Genomic DNA, 20,538 nt, shown 5'->3' with positions numbered 1-20,538 from the left:
AATCGCCCGCTAAGGGGCGGATTGTTTCTTCTGTGTAATTATTTTGGGTATTTAATATGGATTTATTTATTTAACCCAAAATAAACTCACGGCCATTTTTCATCCACTATTGTTGTGTCTGTGTTATTCATTTTAGTTATTTAATTAAATCGGTCTTGTATGGCCATGTTTCTATTAGACTTTTCCTCTGATTGTTCCACTCCTGGTTTTGGCTTACAAACACTGAGGTAAAATACTGACCAAATACTGACTGTGTGAACAAGGCCTAGGTCCATGTTTCTGGAGCATCGATCAGAAGAAATATCCTGTAATCCATGTAAGTGGTAAAAAAAAGGAGATTCAACATGGAGGGATTAGAACAGCTTATAAAGTAAATCATTGTTTTGTTTTGGCCTCGAATTTACTACTAATTGAGTGAAATGACTGCAGCCTGCGGACGCAGAGGCTGTAATTACAGGATTAGGGGATTCTGTGCATTACACAGGTGGAATCATTGCACTTATTGAACCAATTTTTTCATTAGCAGTCGCCACAGGAAAGGCAATGAATCAAGTAACAGAAAGGAAAATGGTTTCAGTTCTGCACAGATGCGTAAAGGACAACTGAGAAGATCAGTGGCTTTGGTAAGATGGCAACTCCCAGCAGCATGTTCTGACTGACGAGTTGTACTTTTGCGGCCCCAAGAGATGCAGGTAGCACACAGGTATAGGCGTGCTGTATATGGGATGAGTAGTAATAGTTCATTATAAGTAGACATGAGCAAATACTGTTGGCTCCCTCCTTATTCCTTATTCAGGTCGCTAATGCTTACCGAACAGCCGCAGCGGGATCCTGGCTACCTGGAGCGCTCCCGATAATCAGGTGTCCGGAGCCACAGCTGCATGTGTCGCTGCTGAGTTACAGTCACAACACACGAATGGAGAGCTCCGTGTGTTATCGGGAGCACTCCGGTACCCGGGTTCCAGCTGCAGCTATTAGCGAGCTGAATAAGGAGGGAACAAACGATATTCGCTCATGTCTAATTATGAGACACATTAGAAATACCAGTCCATGGTGGTCTGCGGCACTGCACTATGCCTGGACATGCTGGGAGTTGTAGTTTCACAGCAGCTTGAGAGGCCCACGTCATTGCGGATGACCTTACTTGCTGTGCAGAAGAGAACATCTGGTTGTCTTCTCTTAATGCCGTCTGACAGCAGAGGGACAAATCCTAGAAAATGAGACGTCTGCATATGGAAGCAGGCGCTATGTATTTTAATCCCTTTAAAGCCACGTTCACACGCTCAATCAGGGGCGTATCTAGGGGGGGGCAACCGGGGCACTTGCCCCGGGCGCAGCTGGCAGGGGGCGCACTCGGGCCGCCTAATGCAGCGATCCGCAGTGTCCTCCCTGGTGGCTGCTTTCTGCCGCCCCCCGGGCCTGAGAGTCGGCGGTTCTCTGTGTCAGCTGTCAAGCTGACAGCCGGCGCAGAGAAGGTGCGCGTGCCGGCTCCCAGGGAACAATTGTACTGGCGTCTGTATAGACGGCAGTACAATTGCAGCTCTGACCGCCGGGCCAGAGCGACGTCAGCAGCGTGACATGTCATGTGATCACGCTGCTGACATCACTCCCCGGCTCCCAGAGTGAACGCTCAGCAATGGTGGTAAGTGTGCTCCAATGTGGAGCTGAAGAAACCACCGAAGATGGGGGGGTGTTAATGTGTGGCGATGGGGGTTAATGAGTGGAGATGGGGGTTAATGAGTGGAGATGAGGTTAATGTGGGGATTAATGTGTGTGGGGGGTTAAAGAGTGGGATGGGGTTAATGGATGGGGGTTAATGTGTGGGGGGGTTAATGACTAGAGATGGGGGTTACTGTGTGGGGGGTAAAGAGTGGGCATGGGGTTAATGGATGGGGGTTAATGTGTGGGGGGGTTAATGACTGGAGATGGGGGTTACTGTGTGGGGGGTAAAGAGTGGGGATGGGGGTTAATGTGTGGGGGGTTAATGAGTGGGGATGGGGGTTAATGTGTGGGGGGTTAATGAGTGGGGATGGGGGTTAATGTGTGGGGGGTTAATGAGTGGGGATGGGGGTTAATGTGTGGGGGGTTAATGAGTGGGGATGGGGGTTAATGTGTGGGGGGTTAATGAGTGGGGATGGGGGTTAATGTGTGGGGGGTTAATGTGTGGGGATGGGGGTTATTGAGTGGGGATGGAATTAATTTGTGGAGGGTTAATGAGTGGGGATGGAATTAATGTCTGGGGGGTTAATGAGTGGGGGATTTGGAGTGGGGGGGTACATAATGTGTTGGGGGATTTGGGAGTATGGACGGCGGGGTTAATGAGTGGGGTTGGGGTTATTGTTTGGGGGGGTTAATGAGTAGGGATGGGGTTAATATGTGGGGGATTTGGAGTGGGGATGGGGGTTATTTAATATGTGGGGGATTTGGAGTGGGGATGGGGGTTATTTAATGTGTGGGGGATTTGGAGTGGGGATGGGGGTTAATGAGTGGGGATGGGGTTAATGTGTGGGGGATTTGGAGTGGGGGGGGCGCCAAACCAAATTCTTGCCCCGGGTGCCAGGAAGCCTAGATACGCCTCTGCGCTCAATACTTTATATCAGTATTTGTTAGCCAGAACCAGGAGTGGGTGATAAATACAGAAGTGGTTTTTATGATATTTTTCCTCTGATTGTTCCATTCCTGGTTTTGGTTTATAAACACTGATGTAAAATACTGATAGTGTGAACAAGGCCTAAGGCCGGGGTCACACTGGCGAGGAATACGGCCGAGTGAGAGGCGCAAAAAGCACGCATTAGACACGGACCAATGATTCTATATTGGGTCCCTCACACCAAGCGTATATTTCTCATCCGTATTCTAGGCTCCGTGCCAATCGCAGCATGCTGCGATTGTCAGCGTTCTACGGCCGTAGTACGCCAATGCAAGTCTATGGGTGCGCAAAAAATACGGATTACACACGGACCAGACGCATGACCTGCGAGAAATACGCACCCGCTGTCTTTTAGCAAAGCCGGCAACTCGGTGCGCTATACAGTAAACTCACACTGACAGGTTTAATAAAGAAACGAAAGAATAGATATATACACATAGAATACATATATCTATATATATGCATTCTATGTGTCTATATCTATTCTTTGGTTTGTGTTATAAACCCTGTCATAGGGCTCCATTATTTGTCCATTTTGCAAGGTGACGAGAAAATCTCACCATACGGATGCCATACGGATTACATACGGATGCTTACATGCGCAAAATACGCGACCACACCTTGATTACGGATGACATACGGAGCACTGTTTAGGGGCCATTCATCCGCATTACGCATGTAAAATACTGACCGTATTTTGCGTTGGTTAGTGTGACCCCGGCCTAATACTCAGCTTAGGACGTGTACAGAATAAAAGGCTTACACTAAAATTAATTTAATTATTCTGTTTCCAGCCAAATTCTGTGGGAGCAGCCATGGCTTGCTGAAGTATCCATAATCAGTGATGGTTTGGGGAGCCATGTAATCTGCTGGTGTAGATCCACTGTGTTTAATCAAGACCAAACTCAGTGCAGCCGGCTACCAGGAAATATTAGAGCACTTCATGCTTCCCTCTGCCGACAAGCTTTTCGGAGATGGAAGTTTCATTCTCCAGCAGGACTTGGCACCTGTCCACACTGCCAAAAGTAACAATTTGTGGTGTAAAAACAACAGTATCACTGTGCTTGATTGGCCAGCAAACTCGCCAGACCTTAACCACATAGAGAATCTATGGGGTATTGTCAAGAGGAAGATGAGACACCAGACCCAACAATGCAGATGAGCTGAAGGCTGCTATCAAAGCAACCTGGGCTTCCATAACCCCTCAGCAGTGCCACAGGCTGATCGCCTCCATGCCACGCCGCATTGATGCAGTAATTGATGCAAAAGGAGCCCCGACCAAGTATTGAGTGCATTTACTGAACATACATTTCAGTAGGCCAACATTTCGGATTTTAAAATCCTTTTTCAAGCTGGTGCTATAAAGTATTCTAATTTACTGAGATAATGAGCTTGAGGATTTCATTGGCTGTAAGCCATAATGAACAACAATAACAGAAATAAACAAGTGAAATAGATCACTCTGTAATGACTCTATATAATATGTGAGTTTCACTTTTTGTATTGAAGAATTGAAATAAATTAACTTTTTGAGGATATTCTAATTTTGCGAGATGCATCTGTAGATGGCCCCTTCCCGCTATCTAAATATAGTCTTGATAGGCAAGTGGGAGTGGTATCCAACTTTTCTTTGTGGAGTCTTCTTGATGAGCACTCCCAGTTGGCTAAAAAAAAAAACTAGATGTATATACAGGAAAGAGAGGGTCATACCTCATAAACAGTGAGGCTCAGGAACAAAGGAAAAGCAAAGCCAGAATTAGGAGAGCAGCAGCATTTACACCAGGTAGAAAAAAAATTACACACATATCATAGTGATAGGTCACTTTAAAATTAAATGAAGGAAATGTCAATGGATTCCATCATCATCATCATTTACTCCTATCTATCCATCTCTATCTCTTCATCCATCCATCAATACATTCGAGATCTATAAATTACAACTAGGTATTAGGAATCTCAAGCATGGTCAGTGGGGAAGCATCTAACATATAAAGCTGTGTTCACACTGGAGTGCGATCAGTGTATGCCCTTAGATCAGTTTAATCCCAATGGATGTCTGAAGACTTTGCCGTTAGCATCTGCCCAACAGGTAACAGTGATTCGCTTTTCCACGTTGTTGGTCAGAACAAAAAATTAGTAGTATACTTTTTTTTTTGCATGGGACCTATGGATAATATATGTCTCTGGGAGAAATAGCCCGACATTAACACTCCTCTTCTAAGAACAACACTTTTATTGATCAACATTTCAAGTCACGATATCCAACACCATCTTTTACTGTTCATTAGAGTTTTTATTAGAAGAGGGCCTTTAATGCTGGATCCACTATTCCTTCCATATTGCTCCTTGGACTTGTAGTACTACAAGATTTCTGTACATCGAGATCTGTCTTCTTGTAGGTGAGCTGACTTTCCCCTGCTTTATCAATATCACATGATATACGGTGTATTGACTAGGAGAGTCCACTAACAAACAGTCATGATATCTGGAGATAGACTTGTAACCTTGAGATTGTTGATATTGTTCAAAAGTTTGGTTCTCAAGCCCTCAGACAGTTCTCTTCTCCTCTTTCTGTTCTCCATGCTTAGTGTGGCACACGCAGACACCAGGCAAAGATTGAGTCAAAGTCTCCCCTTTTTATCTGGTTTCAGGTGTGATTTTTATACTGATTACACCTGTCACTTGCCACAGGTGAGTCTGAAAGAGCATCATATACATATCTGAATTTCACTCTCAGATTTGTCTGTGAACATATCCATTCTACTCTATGGTCCCAAGTGTTCAGACAGCACTATAACATATCACAGGTACCCATAAGTTTTAACGTCTGAGCCTGATCCACCAAACAGATGAGAATAGGTCATGCTTTCAGACCGCATACATGTTTTTCACGGATAGTACTCATTTCTATATTAGTTTTTGGTGCCGCTCACATGCCCGTGATTTTCCTGCGGTCAGTGCAAAATGGTAGAAACATGTCCGATATTGATTAGAGTGTCTCATCAAAATTGGAAATGCAAGGCTGAGAGTAATTGAAAAAAAATCAAACATCACCCAGATGCTTGCCGAGTACTTTTCTGTTTTTCAGAGACAGCTAGATAGAGGAAGGCAGAGAATTTTTTTTTCTCATCCAAGAAAATCTGATAAAACTCGGACCAAACTGTGATGAAACGTGGATGACACTCTGATAAAATTCTGAACAAAAACACTGATGTAACTTGGACCATTTTTCTTCTACGTGATAACACGGAAGTCTCAATGAGCCCTTATATGAAGGCAAAAGAGCCACTTGACCAGAGGTTCTCACCCCCTAGGAACTGTTACCTCTTCGGGGATTTCCTAGAAACTCGTAATGACAAGTCAGAGAATTTGTACAGTGTATCTCCAACAATATAAAAAAAGGGGTCAGAGGCCAAGGGCCTCCACTAACCTTGAACTTGCCCCGTGGACAGTGACTTGAAATGAAGCTTATGAAAAAGTTTGGAAACTTAGATCAGCTCAGCGTGAGTTCAGACATTTTTTTAGGCTACCAATTTATATCTGATGGATAAATTGTCATTTTAAAATTGAAAAAGTTGCTTTTGACTGAAAAGTATTCAGAATTGAGAGTCCTCAGTGGTTGATACCTTTTAATGGCTAACTGAAAAGATGGTAACACATTGCAAGCTTTCGAGACTACTCAGGTCTCTTCTTCAGGCTAGACTAATACAAAATCTGAAGTCACATATTTATGCACAATACAACACAGAAAAAATGCAATGGATAAGACAAGTGACGTGAAGCAGAACTATCAATATGGGAGAGGGAGAAACATAAATATTGGACCAGTACATAGATAAGGAGTCCGGATGTTTTATAGTCCTCTGATTGGGGTCTCCTAATGTGTTGTGATGCCCCCACCAGGTCTTGAAAGCAAATTCCTTAATTGATGTAAAAAGACATAAATCCATGCGACACATTCATTCCAGCACTGAGAATGTCAAAGGTCGTCATAAATTTATACTCACAGACCCTCCTGTCTCTCTGAGATGTGAAGTTACCTTTCAATACCAGTAATTTCATATCCATGGTGTTGTTGTGATCAGGCATACAAAAATGTTTTGCCACAGGTAGATCCATTCTTTTTTCTCTTATTGTGTGACGATGAGCATTCATCCTTGTTCTCAGTTTTTGCCCTGTCTTCCCCACATACAGACCCCCAGTTGGACATTTAGTACAAATAATTAAGTACACCACGTTAGATGTAATGCAGCTGAAAGTACCTGGGATCTTGTAGTCCTGATGTGAGTTGGGGATCTTTATCTTGTCTGTGGTCATTATAAATGGACAAGTTTTACATTTTTTCTGGTTGCAAGGAAAGGTTCCTGCAGATGTTGGAGAGGACAGGGAGCTTCTGACAATGATGCTTCTTAAATTTGGGGGCTGCCTAAAACACAGCAGTGGAGGGTCTGGAAAAATGGATTGTAATCGGGCATCTTTTTGTAGTAAAGGTTGTAATTTCCGTGCAGCTCCCCTTAGCACCTCCAGATTTGGGTTGTAGGTGACTACTAGAGGCACCCGGTTATTCTCTTCTTTAGCTTTGTAATGTAGCAGGTGATTCCTTGACATTCTGGTGGCTCTTGTAATTTGGTTTTTAATTGTTCTTGGATGGTAGCCCTGATTCAAAAAGGTCTTTTTGAGGCGACCAAGGTGCTTGTCTCTATCCATGGGGTTGGAATATATACGATTGTATCTGATGGCTTGGCTATAGATAATAGAGTTCTTTATGTGTTTTGGATGGAAACTGTCCCATTTAAGGTATGTTGGACGGTGCTGGCTGTTGCTTTTGACTGAAATCCGTGTGAGATCCTAACCTTCCGTTTTTTTGACTAAGCATATTAGCATGAACCTTTTGTGAAAAAAAAGTAGAAGACACCTGCTTCTACCAAAGATCAGCCAAACATGTGGTTGTCAGTGGAAAGAATGCTTGTCACACCTACATAGTTCAACGAGAGCAGTGAACAGACTCCCAAGTGGGACCTCAGAACAGTCATCACGCTAACGCCAGGCACTTTTATACGATAAACACTTTCAACATCTCACAATTTACTCAGATCTTGAAAGTTGTTGAGAATAAGCCTGACAGAAATGATTCTGCTGAGAAAGGACAACCCGGAGGAGAATAAATCCCGTTAGTAATCCCTGGGTATTATGGTTAAATGTGACGCAAAGTTCAAAACCTACAACACAACTTATTTCTGAGGTTATAGCTCAGCTATGGGAGTAACTTCTCTTCATGGTGGTTCGATTCCAAAGGTTGAAAAGAAATAAAAACCATTCATTGTCGATTGCAGCACAGCATTGGGCAAAACCTGAAAGAGGTCTCCATAGGCCAACTTTTTAGCAAGAACTTCACGAGATTTAATGAAAACAGGATGGCTAGGATAGTTTTCTAGAAATCTCAGTATCCTATGCTGGTATGTATTGCAGCTTCCCTTAAGCCGATCTACTATTATCAACTTTGTGCAAAATTAGATGGTGCTCAAACAGGCCACATCTTCAAGATGGTCCAAGCCCTAGTGCAGAGTTCTTCAATTCCACTCCTCAAGAACCACGGAGAGATCATGTTTTCAGGTTTCCTTAATATTACACTTGGATGGCATTATCACCTGGGCAATATTAAGGAAATCCTGAAAACATGATGAGTCGGTGATTGAGGAGTGGCATTGAAGAACACCGATGTTAGGTAAAAAAAGCAGCTGCATGTTCTGGAGAAGTTACTGGTGACCTTTTTAAGAAGTAAAACTCCAGTCATATTTTTGTGCACTGTGTTTGGAAGGAAAAGACATCCAGTAATCTAAAATATACGCTTGTCTGACATCGTGCCGTTCTCATATTTGCCATTTTACTTTCCTTCCCATTGCGGGGAAGTGGCATTGGTTAGAAGTGATATGCAATCAATCATGTAGAATGGATGATCAAGATTAAAGCTACGATCTCACAATGAGCTATCGGTGAGTTTTTGATGTTGCAGATTTTCTTCTCCTTTCATGTAAATTATATTCAAATTTTTTATTACGTTTTTGAGTGCGTTTTTTCTTACATGCATTTTATCGCGTTTTTGCTGCTGCTTTTTTTTTATTTGTCATCTTTTAAACAAAGCTGCTGTGTTTTTGATACTTCCTGATATTTTCCGCATCTAATGCAAGTGTATGGGGAAAAATCTGCACCAAAAACTTATCGTGCCCGCAAGAGATATTGACCGCATCGCAGGTCAGTTTACGCTGTGAAAAAAAGGCATAGTGGACATAAGAATTCTATTAATGCCATCCGATTTACTTTAACTGTACAACGTTACATTTTTTAGCAAAAATACGCAGCCTCAAAAGCTCATCATCAAGGGAAACAAGCCTGATTCTTAGGAGAGAAAAAAGTGGTTTCTGGCAGCTGCTTACCCCAAAGAAGAGTGCAGGTGTATGGGGGTGTCCGGAGGAATAGCTGTCGGCTAAATGATTGTTCGAACAACTTTACGCTTTAAAATTACTCTGTACTGATGTGTTCCAGAAGGGGCTTGTGTCCATCCACAATGACGGCCGGGGCTTCTTTAACAATTAATACTATAATTAACAAGTCGTTTAATGATAATTGCTAATTAGTGGCTATGGATATTATGTGAATGACCTAATTAGAGGAGTAATTCAAGAATGTCAGCAAGAAAGAGGATGATTGCCTGAAACGGCCACACTCATTACTATGATAATCCTCTCGTTCTCCAACTTCTACATCTCCTTCATAGAGGTTAGGAGAAAGAAAAAAAAATCTTCAAATTGCTGGCTGGCAGTCTGATAATTGCTGTTCCTGGGTAATACTGTCATAATCCCAGCAATTCATCAAACACATTCTTTAAATTCTCCAGTTTGTAGTGTTGATTTTTCTAATAAGCATTTGTAGAGTACAAGACTGCGGAAGGTACATCGACGACACACAGAAGCCACTACTGGGTCTTGCACATGAGCGGAGAGTTCTCTTGACTCGCTAAGTTTTAGAAAATACTTGTAACAGCCACTTATCAACTGATTTGTAGTTTTTTCAAGAAGAATAACAGTTTTGTACAGAAGTTTTAGAAACTGATGCTCCAGAATTGCTATTTCAATGAGAAAAGTTCTTCATAAAAAAGTAGCTTCTTAAAGGCTTATTGCCATGGCGTATTATCACCTATACAAGGTATAGGTTATAACTTGATGATCACTGGGGGTCTTTGCCATGGGACCCTAACCAACCTTAAGTACCCTGCTTAAACGGAGCAATGGCCGTGTATGTGTTAGGAGTTGGAAATACTGCCCATGTTCCCGGCTTGAACAAAGAAGTATGTTGTTGTAATGAGTAATGTGAATTGCAAGATGTTAGTAATGTGTAGAATATGTGTAGTTTGACAGAAAGGATAGTGAGAGGTAATGTTTGGGACTAGCCCGGCGTGGGAAGGGTTAAGTTTGAAAGGAAAGTGACAATTTCCTGGCAGAAAGGCAGATAGGGGCTGGAGTGCATAAAGAGAGAACCTAAGGTCCAATGTGAGCAGTGCTGCATTCTGGGGTGTGCCTAAGTGAGTGGAGATCAAAGGAAAGAGATAGCAAGATCCAGAGCAGAAGTGACCGAGAGACAGAGTGATCTACCGGAGACAGGTCCTGGGAGAAGACATCTAGCCCCAAGGCCCAGAGTTTATAACTCTTGGAGGTAACGGGCCTGGCCGAGACTGAGTACGTGAGATGAGTCAATTGTCCCAGGTGCGATTTCCAAAGCGTTAGCATTAAAGAAGATAAGTACCGACTGTACTGGCACCCTAAGGAGAAAAAAAAAAGGGGAACCACGGGTTGAGTAAATGACTCTTGCTAAACAGGACTGTAATGTGAAGCTGGGTGGTGGTGAAGCAGTGAGGAACAGTGGAAACAGAGGAGAAGTAAAGGAAGTAAAAAGGAAAGGTGAAGATAGAGAACAATACATAAAAGAAGTAAGGAAACTCTGGAAAATGCTCCGAGTTGTGGAGGAAACTTTCATAAGACTGTGTACCCGCTATCTCTTGTATGAATTCGCTACCAAGTTCCCATTGATGGTCTCCGTCATTGAACTGTGCAACATCTTATCCTGGCAAACCAGCAACATTGGTTACATGTGGGCTGCACGGGCGCAGCGCCCTCACAGCACAACTCCACACTCCCAGCCAGGACCCCCATCTTTATGTAACATGCTATGACAAAAGAGTTGAGTATCTCACCCACAGCTCTGTAACTGGGCACTTCCAGCTGCCGATAATACTGGCAACAGCTGAAGGGCGGAGGTGCTGCGTTTCACACACCCACCGATCAGACACTGATGGCCTAACCTAAGGATAGGCCATCAATGTTAAAGTCACAGACAACCCCTCTAATCTGGCGTAAATGTTTTCCTAAATCGGTTTATTTTTTGTTCCTGTGCCTCTCAGTCCCTGAGATATCACCCCCTCTTCCCTTTATGTAAATCTAGTCTTTTTAGCTAACTGGGCATGGACCTCAAAAAACAATCAACAGAGAAGTGTTGATGACCACGTCCATTGGAAGACAAAAGAGACTGGGAGAGGGCCATATCTAAGGTACGGAGAGGCGCAGGAACAGAAGAGAACGAACAGTGGGATTAGATGTTCAATAGATGAATGTCATCCACTCAATGCCGACTTTTATTCCCCATTGACTTGCATTGGGGTCGGGTTTCGGACGAAACTCCGACTTTTTTTTGCCCTAGTCGGACCAGTTTCATCTGAAGCAAATTTTGTTTCATGAAACCTGATCCGACCAAAGTCGCTCAACTCTAATGTTCAAGTCTACATAATATGTGTTCTCAATGGGTTAACTTAGCTCTTCCAAGAACTAAACGATCAGACATAATGAAATTCAACATGCCCAATCCATTTCATGAAAAATCTGTTAATTGGGGAAAGACAGGACACCGCTATACACATTATATGATATTCTGGTCCTGCTGCAATCAGAGGGTTCAGGCAACATTTATCTGTAGTAAATTAAAGTTGTTCTCCCGAATCTGGTGGTGTTGTTTTCTCTGCCTGAAATGTGGCTCCCTCTTCTTTGTTTGTAAATATACTAATTTTAGCCAAGTGGGTGTGGTTCACAAAAAAAAAGAGTACAGGTGAGGGCCACACCGAGATGGATAAAAAGACTGGCTTTAAATACAGGGAAGAGGAAGCCATATCTCCAGATCGTCAGGGAAAAAAGAACATATTCATAGTAAGTGACAGGTCCACTTTTAGTCGCCCCTCACATTCATAGGCAGGGGCAGCTCTTACAATACATATAAGAGACGCTACTTGTGGCCGATTGCTCTCCAGGGGCAGGGAAGATTACGGTGTAAATATCAATAGAGAACGAGTCAATGGACAGCAAGTGCTCAACAAAGAGCAACCATAAACGTGCTGATTGGCTATTCTGCAGGCGTAAGTGCTTGCTTTAATATGCAATATCACAATTGTACGGCCATTCTGATATGGATTTTCAAAGTAAGTACATCAGCCACATCAGGTCCAGCAAAATAATTTTTATGAGGTATGCAGTTTGTTTAGGGAAATTTGGTGGCAGATTTGCTTTGTTGAATACATCTGATATGTCTAAGAGATATATTTAATAAGCTATATAGTTTGTGTAGTGTACTCTGGTGACTTCAGCTTTAAGTCAATAGAGTTAATGAAGGTGGGCAGCTGGACTTATCGCATGATGATCTGCTATCTAAAGAACTTAGTTCACTACTGACGCTGGTGGGGTCCCTACTGTAAATGTATATATATATATATATCTCATGAAATACACTTAATGAGGCTGGTGTACTGACTGTGAATAGTTCAATCTGTGATGGATAAATTTGCATGAATCTCAATGCCAGAAAGCTTGTAATTGCTCAGAAAATAAACGGGGGAGAGAGAGAGAACCCTGCTGACCATGAGAGCTTGCACTCTACAGGAGACAGACAAAGGATGCTTTCACGCTGCGTTCAGGCACCTATTTCTTGCGTCCATACCCCCTCCGCAAAATGGGATTCGGGGCCATAGACTATAATGGTGCAGACAGAGCGAACGTGCGCTGCTTTGCCGTGCGTCTTTTTTGGGAGCGCACGCCTACTGCAGGCAGCTACTCAAACATAGCAGACTTTATCTGAGTGTCCGCCTCCAGTAGGTGTATGCACCGCACGTCCTTCTGCCAGCACCATTCTCCGGTGAGTCTTCCAGCAATACCTAGGGGTCCTCTTTACACATTCAGGGATCTCTGCAGTTTCTGTTCTATCAGACACATATCAATCCAAATCAGTCTATGTCAATGATCACATGATCTGATTAAAATCTGTGCAAAAGAAAATCTGATCGGACATGACTAAAAAAATATCTGTCGGCCAATCACTATGACTGAAACATCTGGAAATCCGCTCCATTACAGGGAATAGGACGGTTTTATTGCAGAATGATCCTAACAAATGAGAATTAATTTCAACCTTACAAAAAATCTGAGAGAACAACCATCAACTGAATGTCATCATCTGCCAGACCAGCTTTATTACATCACAGCTCTGTGCTAGCCGAACCTTAATCTTCATACCCCAGCTCGTCTAATAGGGTTGTCCCACAATTACATATTATCCCCTACCCTTGGGATAGGTTATGATCACTGATGGTCTGACCACTGGGACCACCACTGATCACGGATGTGCACCCTCCACTTCATTCCATAGGGGTACATAGGACCACTGTCCTCCTGATTGGTGGGGATCCCAAGGTGCGAACCCAGTGATCAAACACTACTCCTGTATAAAGGTAATAAGGTGCCAGAACCCCTTTAACAATAAACATGATAACATCTTGTATACTAAGATGCACCAAGGCGTGCCCGCAGTGGTCACCATGCTGTGAGCGGCGGCTGTCTTCTCTCCTTGGCACATTGATTGACAGCCTGCTCTGCAGACACACGCTGCAAAGTAGACTGTCAATCAAAGGGAATCACAGGGAATAATTTCGAGCCGCCACTCAGTATAGCGAGCAATGACTGTGACGACTCCCTCCACCGCCCTGATCGAAAATGATTGGCTACACGGAAGACGTAGAGTCATTTTCTCACTGCAGCCGCTTTCAGTAAGGAAAACAGGTACTATTTAATGGCAGAATAAACTGATATCTCCAGACAAATTGCATTTCCCAAAATAACAGGATCCATTTAAGGACAAAGGTTGTTCAGACAGTGCTGAAAACAAAAGGATTGGGCATGAGGAATTTCTACATGTCTGATCCTTTTTTTTTTTCAATGGAATATGCCGCTGCCAGAGGTGATGGCAGCAGCCTAATCCCCTCTCCCTATCTGGGAATACATAAATGCTTGACCAAAAATGATTTACTTTTCAAGCATCATTAAAAGTCATTAGGAGCATCAGCAAAGGCCCAAACTGTTGACTCCTTTTGGCTGAAGAGGTCATCCCTTTGCCAAATTCAGATTGAGCTCATGAACCCCCTGAGAAACAGATATGGAGGTTGGGGGAACTATAGTATTACATGCGACCATTCCAATCATTGTGTGCCCATGTTATGTATGGACAGACTGTGTTCACACAAGAAGATAGAACAAAAAGCTGCTACAGTAAAAGCACTATGTAATAGAACGGTCCAAAGTGGGCGATCCCTTCTACAACAGGTCCAAAGTTGGCGATCCCCTCTAAGATGGGTCCAAAGTGTGTCTTCCCTTCTACGACATGCCCATAGTGGGTGATACTTTCTACACCGGGTTCAAAGTATGTGATCCCTTCTACGAAGGGTCTACAGTGGGAGTTCCTTTCTACGACAGGCCCAAAGTGGGTTATTCTTTCTACGACGGGCCCAAACTGAGTGATCGCTTCTACGACGGGTTCAAAGTGAGTGATCTCTTCTATGACGTCCGTATGACTTTACAGGGTATATGGATATGGCTTGTTTTTATGAGAATTGACAAGGACAGCAGAAATGCAATGTAATAATGAAAAAGCACTGTATATCACCCATGAGGACTTAGGTCATTTAAGGGGTTAATGTTTCACAATCTTGTCGGTCATCATCAATCCTCAGGCTATTTCTACACTATTTACTGTGAGAGATTGCTCATATGATGCTACAATCCTCCTCAATGAATGAATGTACTCGGAAGTAATCACAATCACTCATTGCCACCACAGACGTCTACCAATTGTTGGGTTGAGCACTTCAATTCTCAAAAAGTTTCCCTGACACCCTGCTCCCTGACACCCTGCTCCCCGACGCCCTGCTCCCGACTCCCTGCTCCCGACTCCCTGCTCCCCGACGCCCTGCTCCCCGACTCCCTGCTCCCCGACACCCTGCTCCCCGACACCCTGCTCCCCGACTCCCTGCTCCCCGACACCCTGCTCGCGACACCCTGCTCCCGACTCCCTGCTCCCCGACACCCTGCTCCCCGACACCCTGCTCCCCGACTCCCTGCTCCCCGACACCCTGCTCCCGACGCCCTGCTCCCGACGCCCTGCTCCCGACACCTTTCCTCCAGCAAACTGCTCAGAAAAACCCTGTGTAACTATCCAAGTCACATCCAGTCACTACGGCAGCTGCTGCTCTACTTTCCTTCAATGCCCAGAAAATATTTTCATCAAATCTCAGTCCCCAAACTTCCTTCCAGCCTCAGTCATCACACTCCATTGCTCAGCTCGTGTATTGATCTTGGAATACCCAGGAGAAATGCTTTATGTATTAAGAAGTGGAAAAATCTGCCAGTTTTCTACCACTCTCATGTATAAAACATGAATACATTGACACCTTTGAAATACATTCTGAGAGCTGCACTCACTCCTAGCATTCCTAATATTCACACATTTTACTATGGATAAGAATAATCTACAGAATGAAAGTAAGAGGCACCTAAGTGGGTCACAGCCCCGTCCTGGCAAGTGCCACCAGTCTGTCCATAGACGTCCCTTCTTCACTATTAAGAACTTTATCTGTTTATTTTTTATTTATTTTACTCAAATATAGCGCCATTAATTCCCCAGCGCTTTACAGACATTATCATCACTGTCCCCAATGGGGCTCATAATCTACATTCCCTATCAGTATGTCTTTGGCGTGTGGGAGGAAACTGGAGAACCTGGAGGAAACCCACGCAAACACGGGGAGAAGATACAGACAAGTTACAGATGTTGTCCTCGGTGGGATTTTGAATCGAGGATCCCAGCGCCTCAAAGTGCAGTGCTAACCACTGAGCCTCCGTCCTGCCCTGCTCCGTTTTACTCAGGCTTCAAATAAACCGAGCAACCGATCAATAAAATGATTAACAGTAATAATGTCCGTGAGCGTGTAAGCTTTAGATAGCTAAATTCATACAAAGGGACTAACGGGATAACCACAAGTCACAATACAAGTCATAAACATCGGAATACAAGGGTAATAGTGACAGAATGCATGAGATAGATAGATAGATAGATAGATAGATAGATAGATAGATAGATAATGAGGTAACATCTACATGAAGGTTCTGGTCCCTTTTTATGATAATGGCCCGGCACATCAGTCTCTGGTTAATAGTATGACAGGCGACATATCACCCTGTGGGAGCGGAGCAATGACTGACATGTCACCTCTTGGGAAGAAGTTGTCCGTGTCTGATTGTCTCGAGTCTATGAAAGCAGTTTCCTTGAAGGAACGTTCCAGCTCGGATCTTCCCTCTTTCCGCCCCCGGGGTCACTGGCCGCGTACGATCAGTGTGAACGACCAGAATGGTCAATATGGATTAAGATACATGTAGGGGACAGACGGACGGAGAAGTACAGGTCACGCGTCAGTTATGGACCCTCAGTGATTATTACGGGGTCAGTTTGGTGTCCTGATTGCGTTTACTTGCGCTCTTAAAAGTGTTCAGTAGACGGATCCCCCGGATTCAAATGGAATGTCCGAGAGGACGTGTGACGGCGTGTCCTATATGACAGCGTGCCCTAAATGACGGCGTGCCCTATATGACGGCGTGCCCTACATGACGGCGTGCCCTATATGACGGCGTACCCTATGTGACGGCGTGCCCTATGTGACGGCGTGCCCTATATGACGGCGTGCCCTATGTGACGGTGTGCCCTATGTGACGGCGTCTGTACTGCACTGGCTGTGGGATGTTCTGACTCTTCAGAAACTTTTCTTTACCTGCTGACTACAGGGCAGAAAGAAGAAAACCATTCATGCCCATTACATGAGGGAAGAGCTCAGCTGTCACTAGTGGGGTCACGGCTGTATATAAGTACACCCCACACGGGGCATTGTTATCCCCCATACCTGTCCCTGCCCTCCTACCTGCTGCAGAGTCCGGGCTGTCCTTGTCGCTCCTGCCGTGCTCTGGCGCCCCCTGCTGGCGGTCGTTGCTGCACATGCCCTGGTCCAGCCTGGCCTCGGCGCTGCTGCAGCAGTAGCGCAGTACACAGGTCCCGCAGCAGATGGTGGCATCATCCCCATCAAACCTCTCCGGACACTGGTAGCCGTCCCGCCACACGTCCTGCGCGTCCGTCCACCCGTGACAATACTCCCCACTGCCCCGGGCCGCTGCCAGCAGGAAGGAGGCGGCGGTGAGCAGTGCCAGGGGGGACGCCTCAGCCCACATGATGGGCACAGCTGCGGGGCAGAGGCCGCTGCCACCAGCGCCGGATCCTCCGGGACTTCACGGTCCAAGTCCGGCCTGAAGGAAACGCGATAATCCGCAGCGCAGAAGTTCTCCCCAACTATGCGGAGCCCAGCGGCGGGGTGACAGCTGGCCGCTCCGCCACCACCATGGACCGGCGGCCGCCGCTACCACGCACCGCCGAGGGGAGCGGGCACCGAGGCTCCTGCCCGGGGAGCAGCACTCCGCGCCCCCGCCGCCATCCCCGCCACAATCTGCCACAGTCCTGGGAGGAAGGAGAGAGAAGTGACAGCGGAGAGCAGCAGCACTGCGGCCACTATCAGCGCCGGGCAGGGGCTGGGCGCCGGCCTCCTCCTCCTCCGCACTGCCCCCAGCACACGCATGTGCACTGCGCCCCACCGCACGCTGGGACCTGTAGTTCCACAGGGGCTCCGCACAGGGCTGACACCTCCAGCGCCGCACGGAGAAAGTTTACAGAAGTTTTACAAAGTTTTATAGAAAATAAACTGACACTGATTCTTCTCTCTGCGACCCTGAATAATAATAATAATAATAATAATGGTGCTATTAGAATGACCATTAATAATAGGAATAGAAGGTTACAAAATAATGCAATATAACAATAACATATATATAATAAAATAATATAATATAGATCAATATTAATATATAGATAATTATAGACTGATAAATATTAATAATATGAAGCGAATAGTAATATTGGAATGATTATTATTAATAATAATAGTAAAAGACAAGAAAAATATAATAACATTTAATTTTAATATCAAGAAAGATAATAATAGAATGCAAAAAATATATAACAAAATTATAATATACTGATAATAACAGAATGATAAATGATGACGATAATATGCGCTCAAAATAATATAATAACTTCATGATAATAAAATAATATTAATATGGGGTACTAATCCTAGTATGAGGCATTTTTACGTATAATTTAGGAATAAAATCACCAGCTGCTGAGCTGTTTTCTGAAACTCTTGATTTTTTTCCCGCCAGTTTTTCCCCTCCACAGACGTGGGCTCTCCGAAGCGGAGACCCTTAGTGATGTTGGCAGGTTATATATACGCTATATACCATGAGTATGGCCACCATAGAGCAGAGTGAGACAATGAGTTGTATTTTATGCTGCGTTATTATAAGTTTATTTCTCCAGCTGCCTGATCTAGTGCCGCCCACATTACCCTATACATAACACAGGGGACCAGTTGTTACCGGAGGATTCCTTTAAAGGGATTTTCTCAAAAGCTTAAGTTGTCCTTATACATAGGATACAAGATAACCGGCTGATCCCTGGGGGTCTGACCACTGGGAATCAGTCCAGTGATTCGGAGTGGGGGGCTTCATGTATCATATAGCGGAAGTGCTTGTGCCAGACCTTTGCTCCATTCATACTCTACGACACTGACGGAAAAAGTAAAGTGCAGCGCTCAGCCATTCCCAGCAGTCCCGTGGACAATGAGTGGAGCAGATATCGAGCATGCGCACCTCCGAACCTCTCAGTATGTGCACTTCTGGTCTATTCCATTCACTACAGGACCTTTCTTGGGGGTCTGGAGCCCCACGATAATGGTGAGGTCCCAGTGCTCAGAACCACTACTATCAGCGAATTTACGATAACTTGCAGTTTGGGGTAACCCGCCTTATTTCAACTACAGCGATAAAATGTATAAATGATTTATCCAAATGTCTAAGGGTTAGATATGAGCAGTCCTCTGACAGATGTGACCGTCCATACAGGGACAGACATGTCATTGTTGCAACCAGGCCCGAGAGGTAACGGGGCCACTAACACCTTCAAAGCAGGAGGAATTGTGCATTCTCATGAGCTATTGGACTGTAAAGGGCCCTTATACTGTCCTTGCTCAGGGGCCTTTGGTCTGTGTCCGCCAGTGTGTCCTCATAATCAGCCTTGGACTGGGATGTCTGGGGCCCCCATGGGGAATTGACCCCATTCATTCTCTTTGGGGCTTCCAGAATAAAACAAGAGCAGCCACTGAGGGAATGGATGGATCAGTGGTCAAGTCGGACATACCGCTCCAGTCTCATGGGGATAAAAGCTCTACATTCTGCCAATCAGTGCAGGTCTCAGCAGTCAGCCCCCCACCAATCAATAAGTTATCACTTATCCTGTGGAGAGGTGATTAGCTAGAGTTGAGCGACTTTGGTCGGATCGGGTTTCGTGAAACCCGAATGAAACAAAATAAGTTTCAGATGAAACTCGTCCGACTAGAGCAAAACAAAGTCGGAGTTTCGTCCGAAACCCGACCCCAATGCAAGTCAATGGGAAATAAAAGTCGGACGAAACTCCGACTTTTTTTGCTCTAGTCGGACGAGTTTCATCTGAAACTTATTTTGTTTCATTCGGGTTTCACGAAACCCGATCCGACCAAAGTCGCTCAACTCTAGTGATTACTTGTTTTCACTGCAGAACCCCTGAAAGTCCATCTTGTTCCAAGTATTCAGTCACTAATTGAAATAAAGAATGTTGTTCTAATTAATATCAGAGAGAACAATTGATCACCATGTACAGCACAATCCACTATACCAAGACTAATAATAAGGGAGAAATACCGCCACACCATGACCAGACCACTTAAAACCACCACATAGTGACAGATTAATACCACTTACTGTACAAGAGAGAAATACCGCCACACCATGACCAGACCAGATATTACCCGCATAGAACAACCAAATAATTCCACATACAAGGGAGAAATACCGCCACACCATGACCAGATCACTTAAAACCACCACATAGTGACAGATTAATACCACTTACTGTACAAGAGAGAAATACCGCCACACCATGACCAGACCAGATATTACCCGCATAGAACAACCAAATAATTCCACATACAAGGGAGAAATACCGCCACACCATGACCAGACCAGATATTACCCGCATAGAACAACCAAATAATTCCACATACAAGGGAGAAATACCGCCACACCATGACCAGACCAGATATTACCCGCATAGAACAACCAAATAATTCCACATACAAGGGAGAAATACCGCCACACCATGACTGAACTGCATATTACCATGATATAGCAACCAAAGAATTCCACATACAAAGGAGAAATACTGCCACACCGTGACCAGACCACATAGTGATCGAATAATATCACATACAGGGATAAATACAACCACACCAATGACCAAACAACATATGATGACATAGTGACTGAATATTA

General features: G+C 44.5%; 1 protein-coding gene across 1 annotated transcript in view; it reads right to left on the bottom strand.

Moving 5' to 3' along the window:
- The window catches only part of SHISA2 (shisa family member 2), a 31,949-nt gene extending 14,419 nt beyond the window's left edge, over window positions 1–17,530 (bottom strand). Inside the window, exon 1 of the mRNA XM_073583120.1 lies at window positions 16,986–17,530. Coding sequence (XP_073439221.1) covers window positions 16,986–17,289 — 304 coding nt within the window. The 5' untranslated portion in view covers window positions 17,290–17,530. The remainder of the gene's footprint in view (window positions 1–16,985) is intronic.
- Window positions 17,531–20,538: the final 3,008 nt, after the last annotated feature.

Source organism: Dendrobates tinctorius, unplaced genomic scaffold (assembly GCF_039654945.1).
Source record: "Dendrobates tinctorius isolate UK_male_01 unplaced genomic scaffold, ASM3965494v1 ptg000075l, whole genome shotgun sequence".
Lineage (NCBI taxonomy): Eukaryota > Metazoa > Chordata > Amphibia > Anura > Dendrobatidae > Dendrobates > Dendrobates tinctorius.
This window is presented reverse-complemented; position numbering and strand designations above follow the sequence as displayed.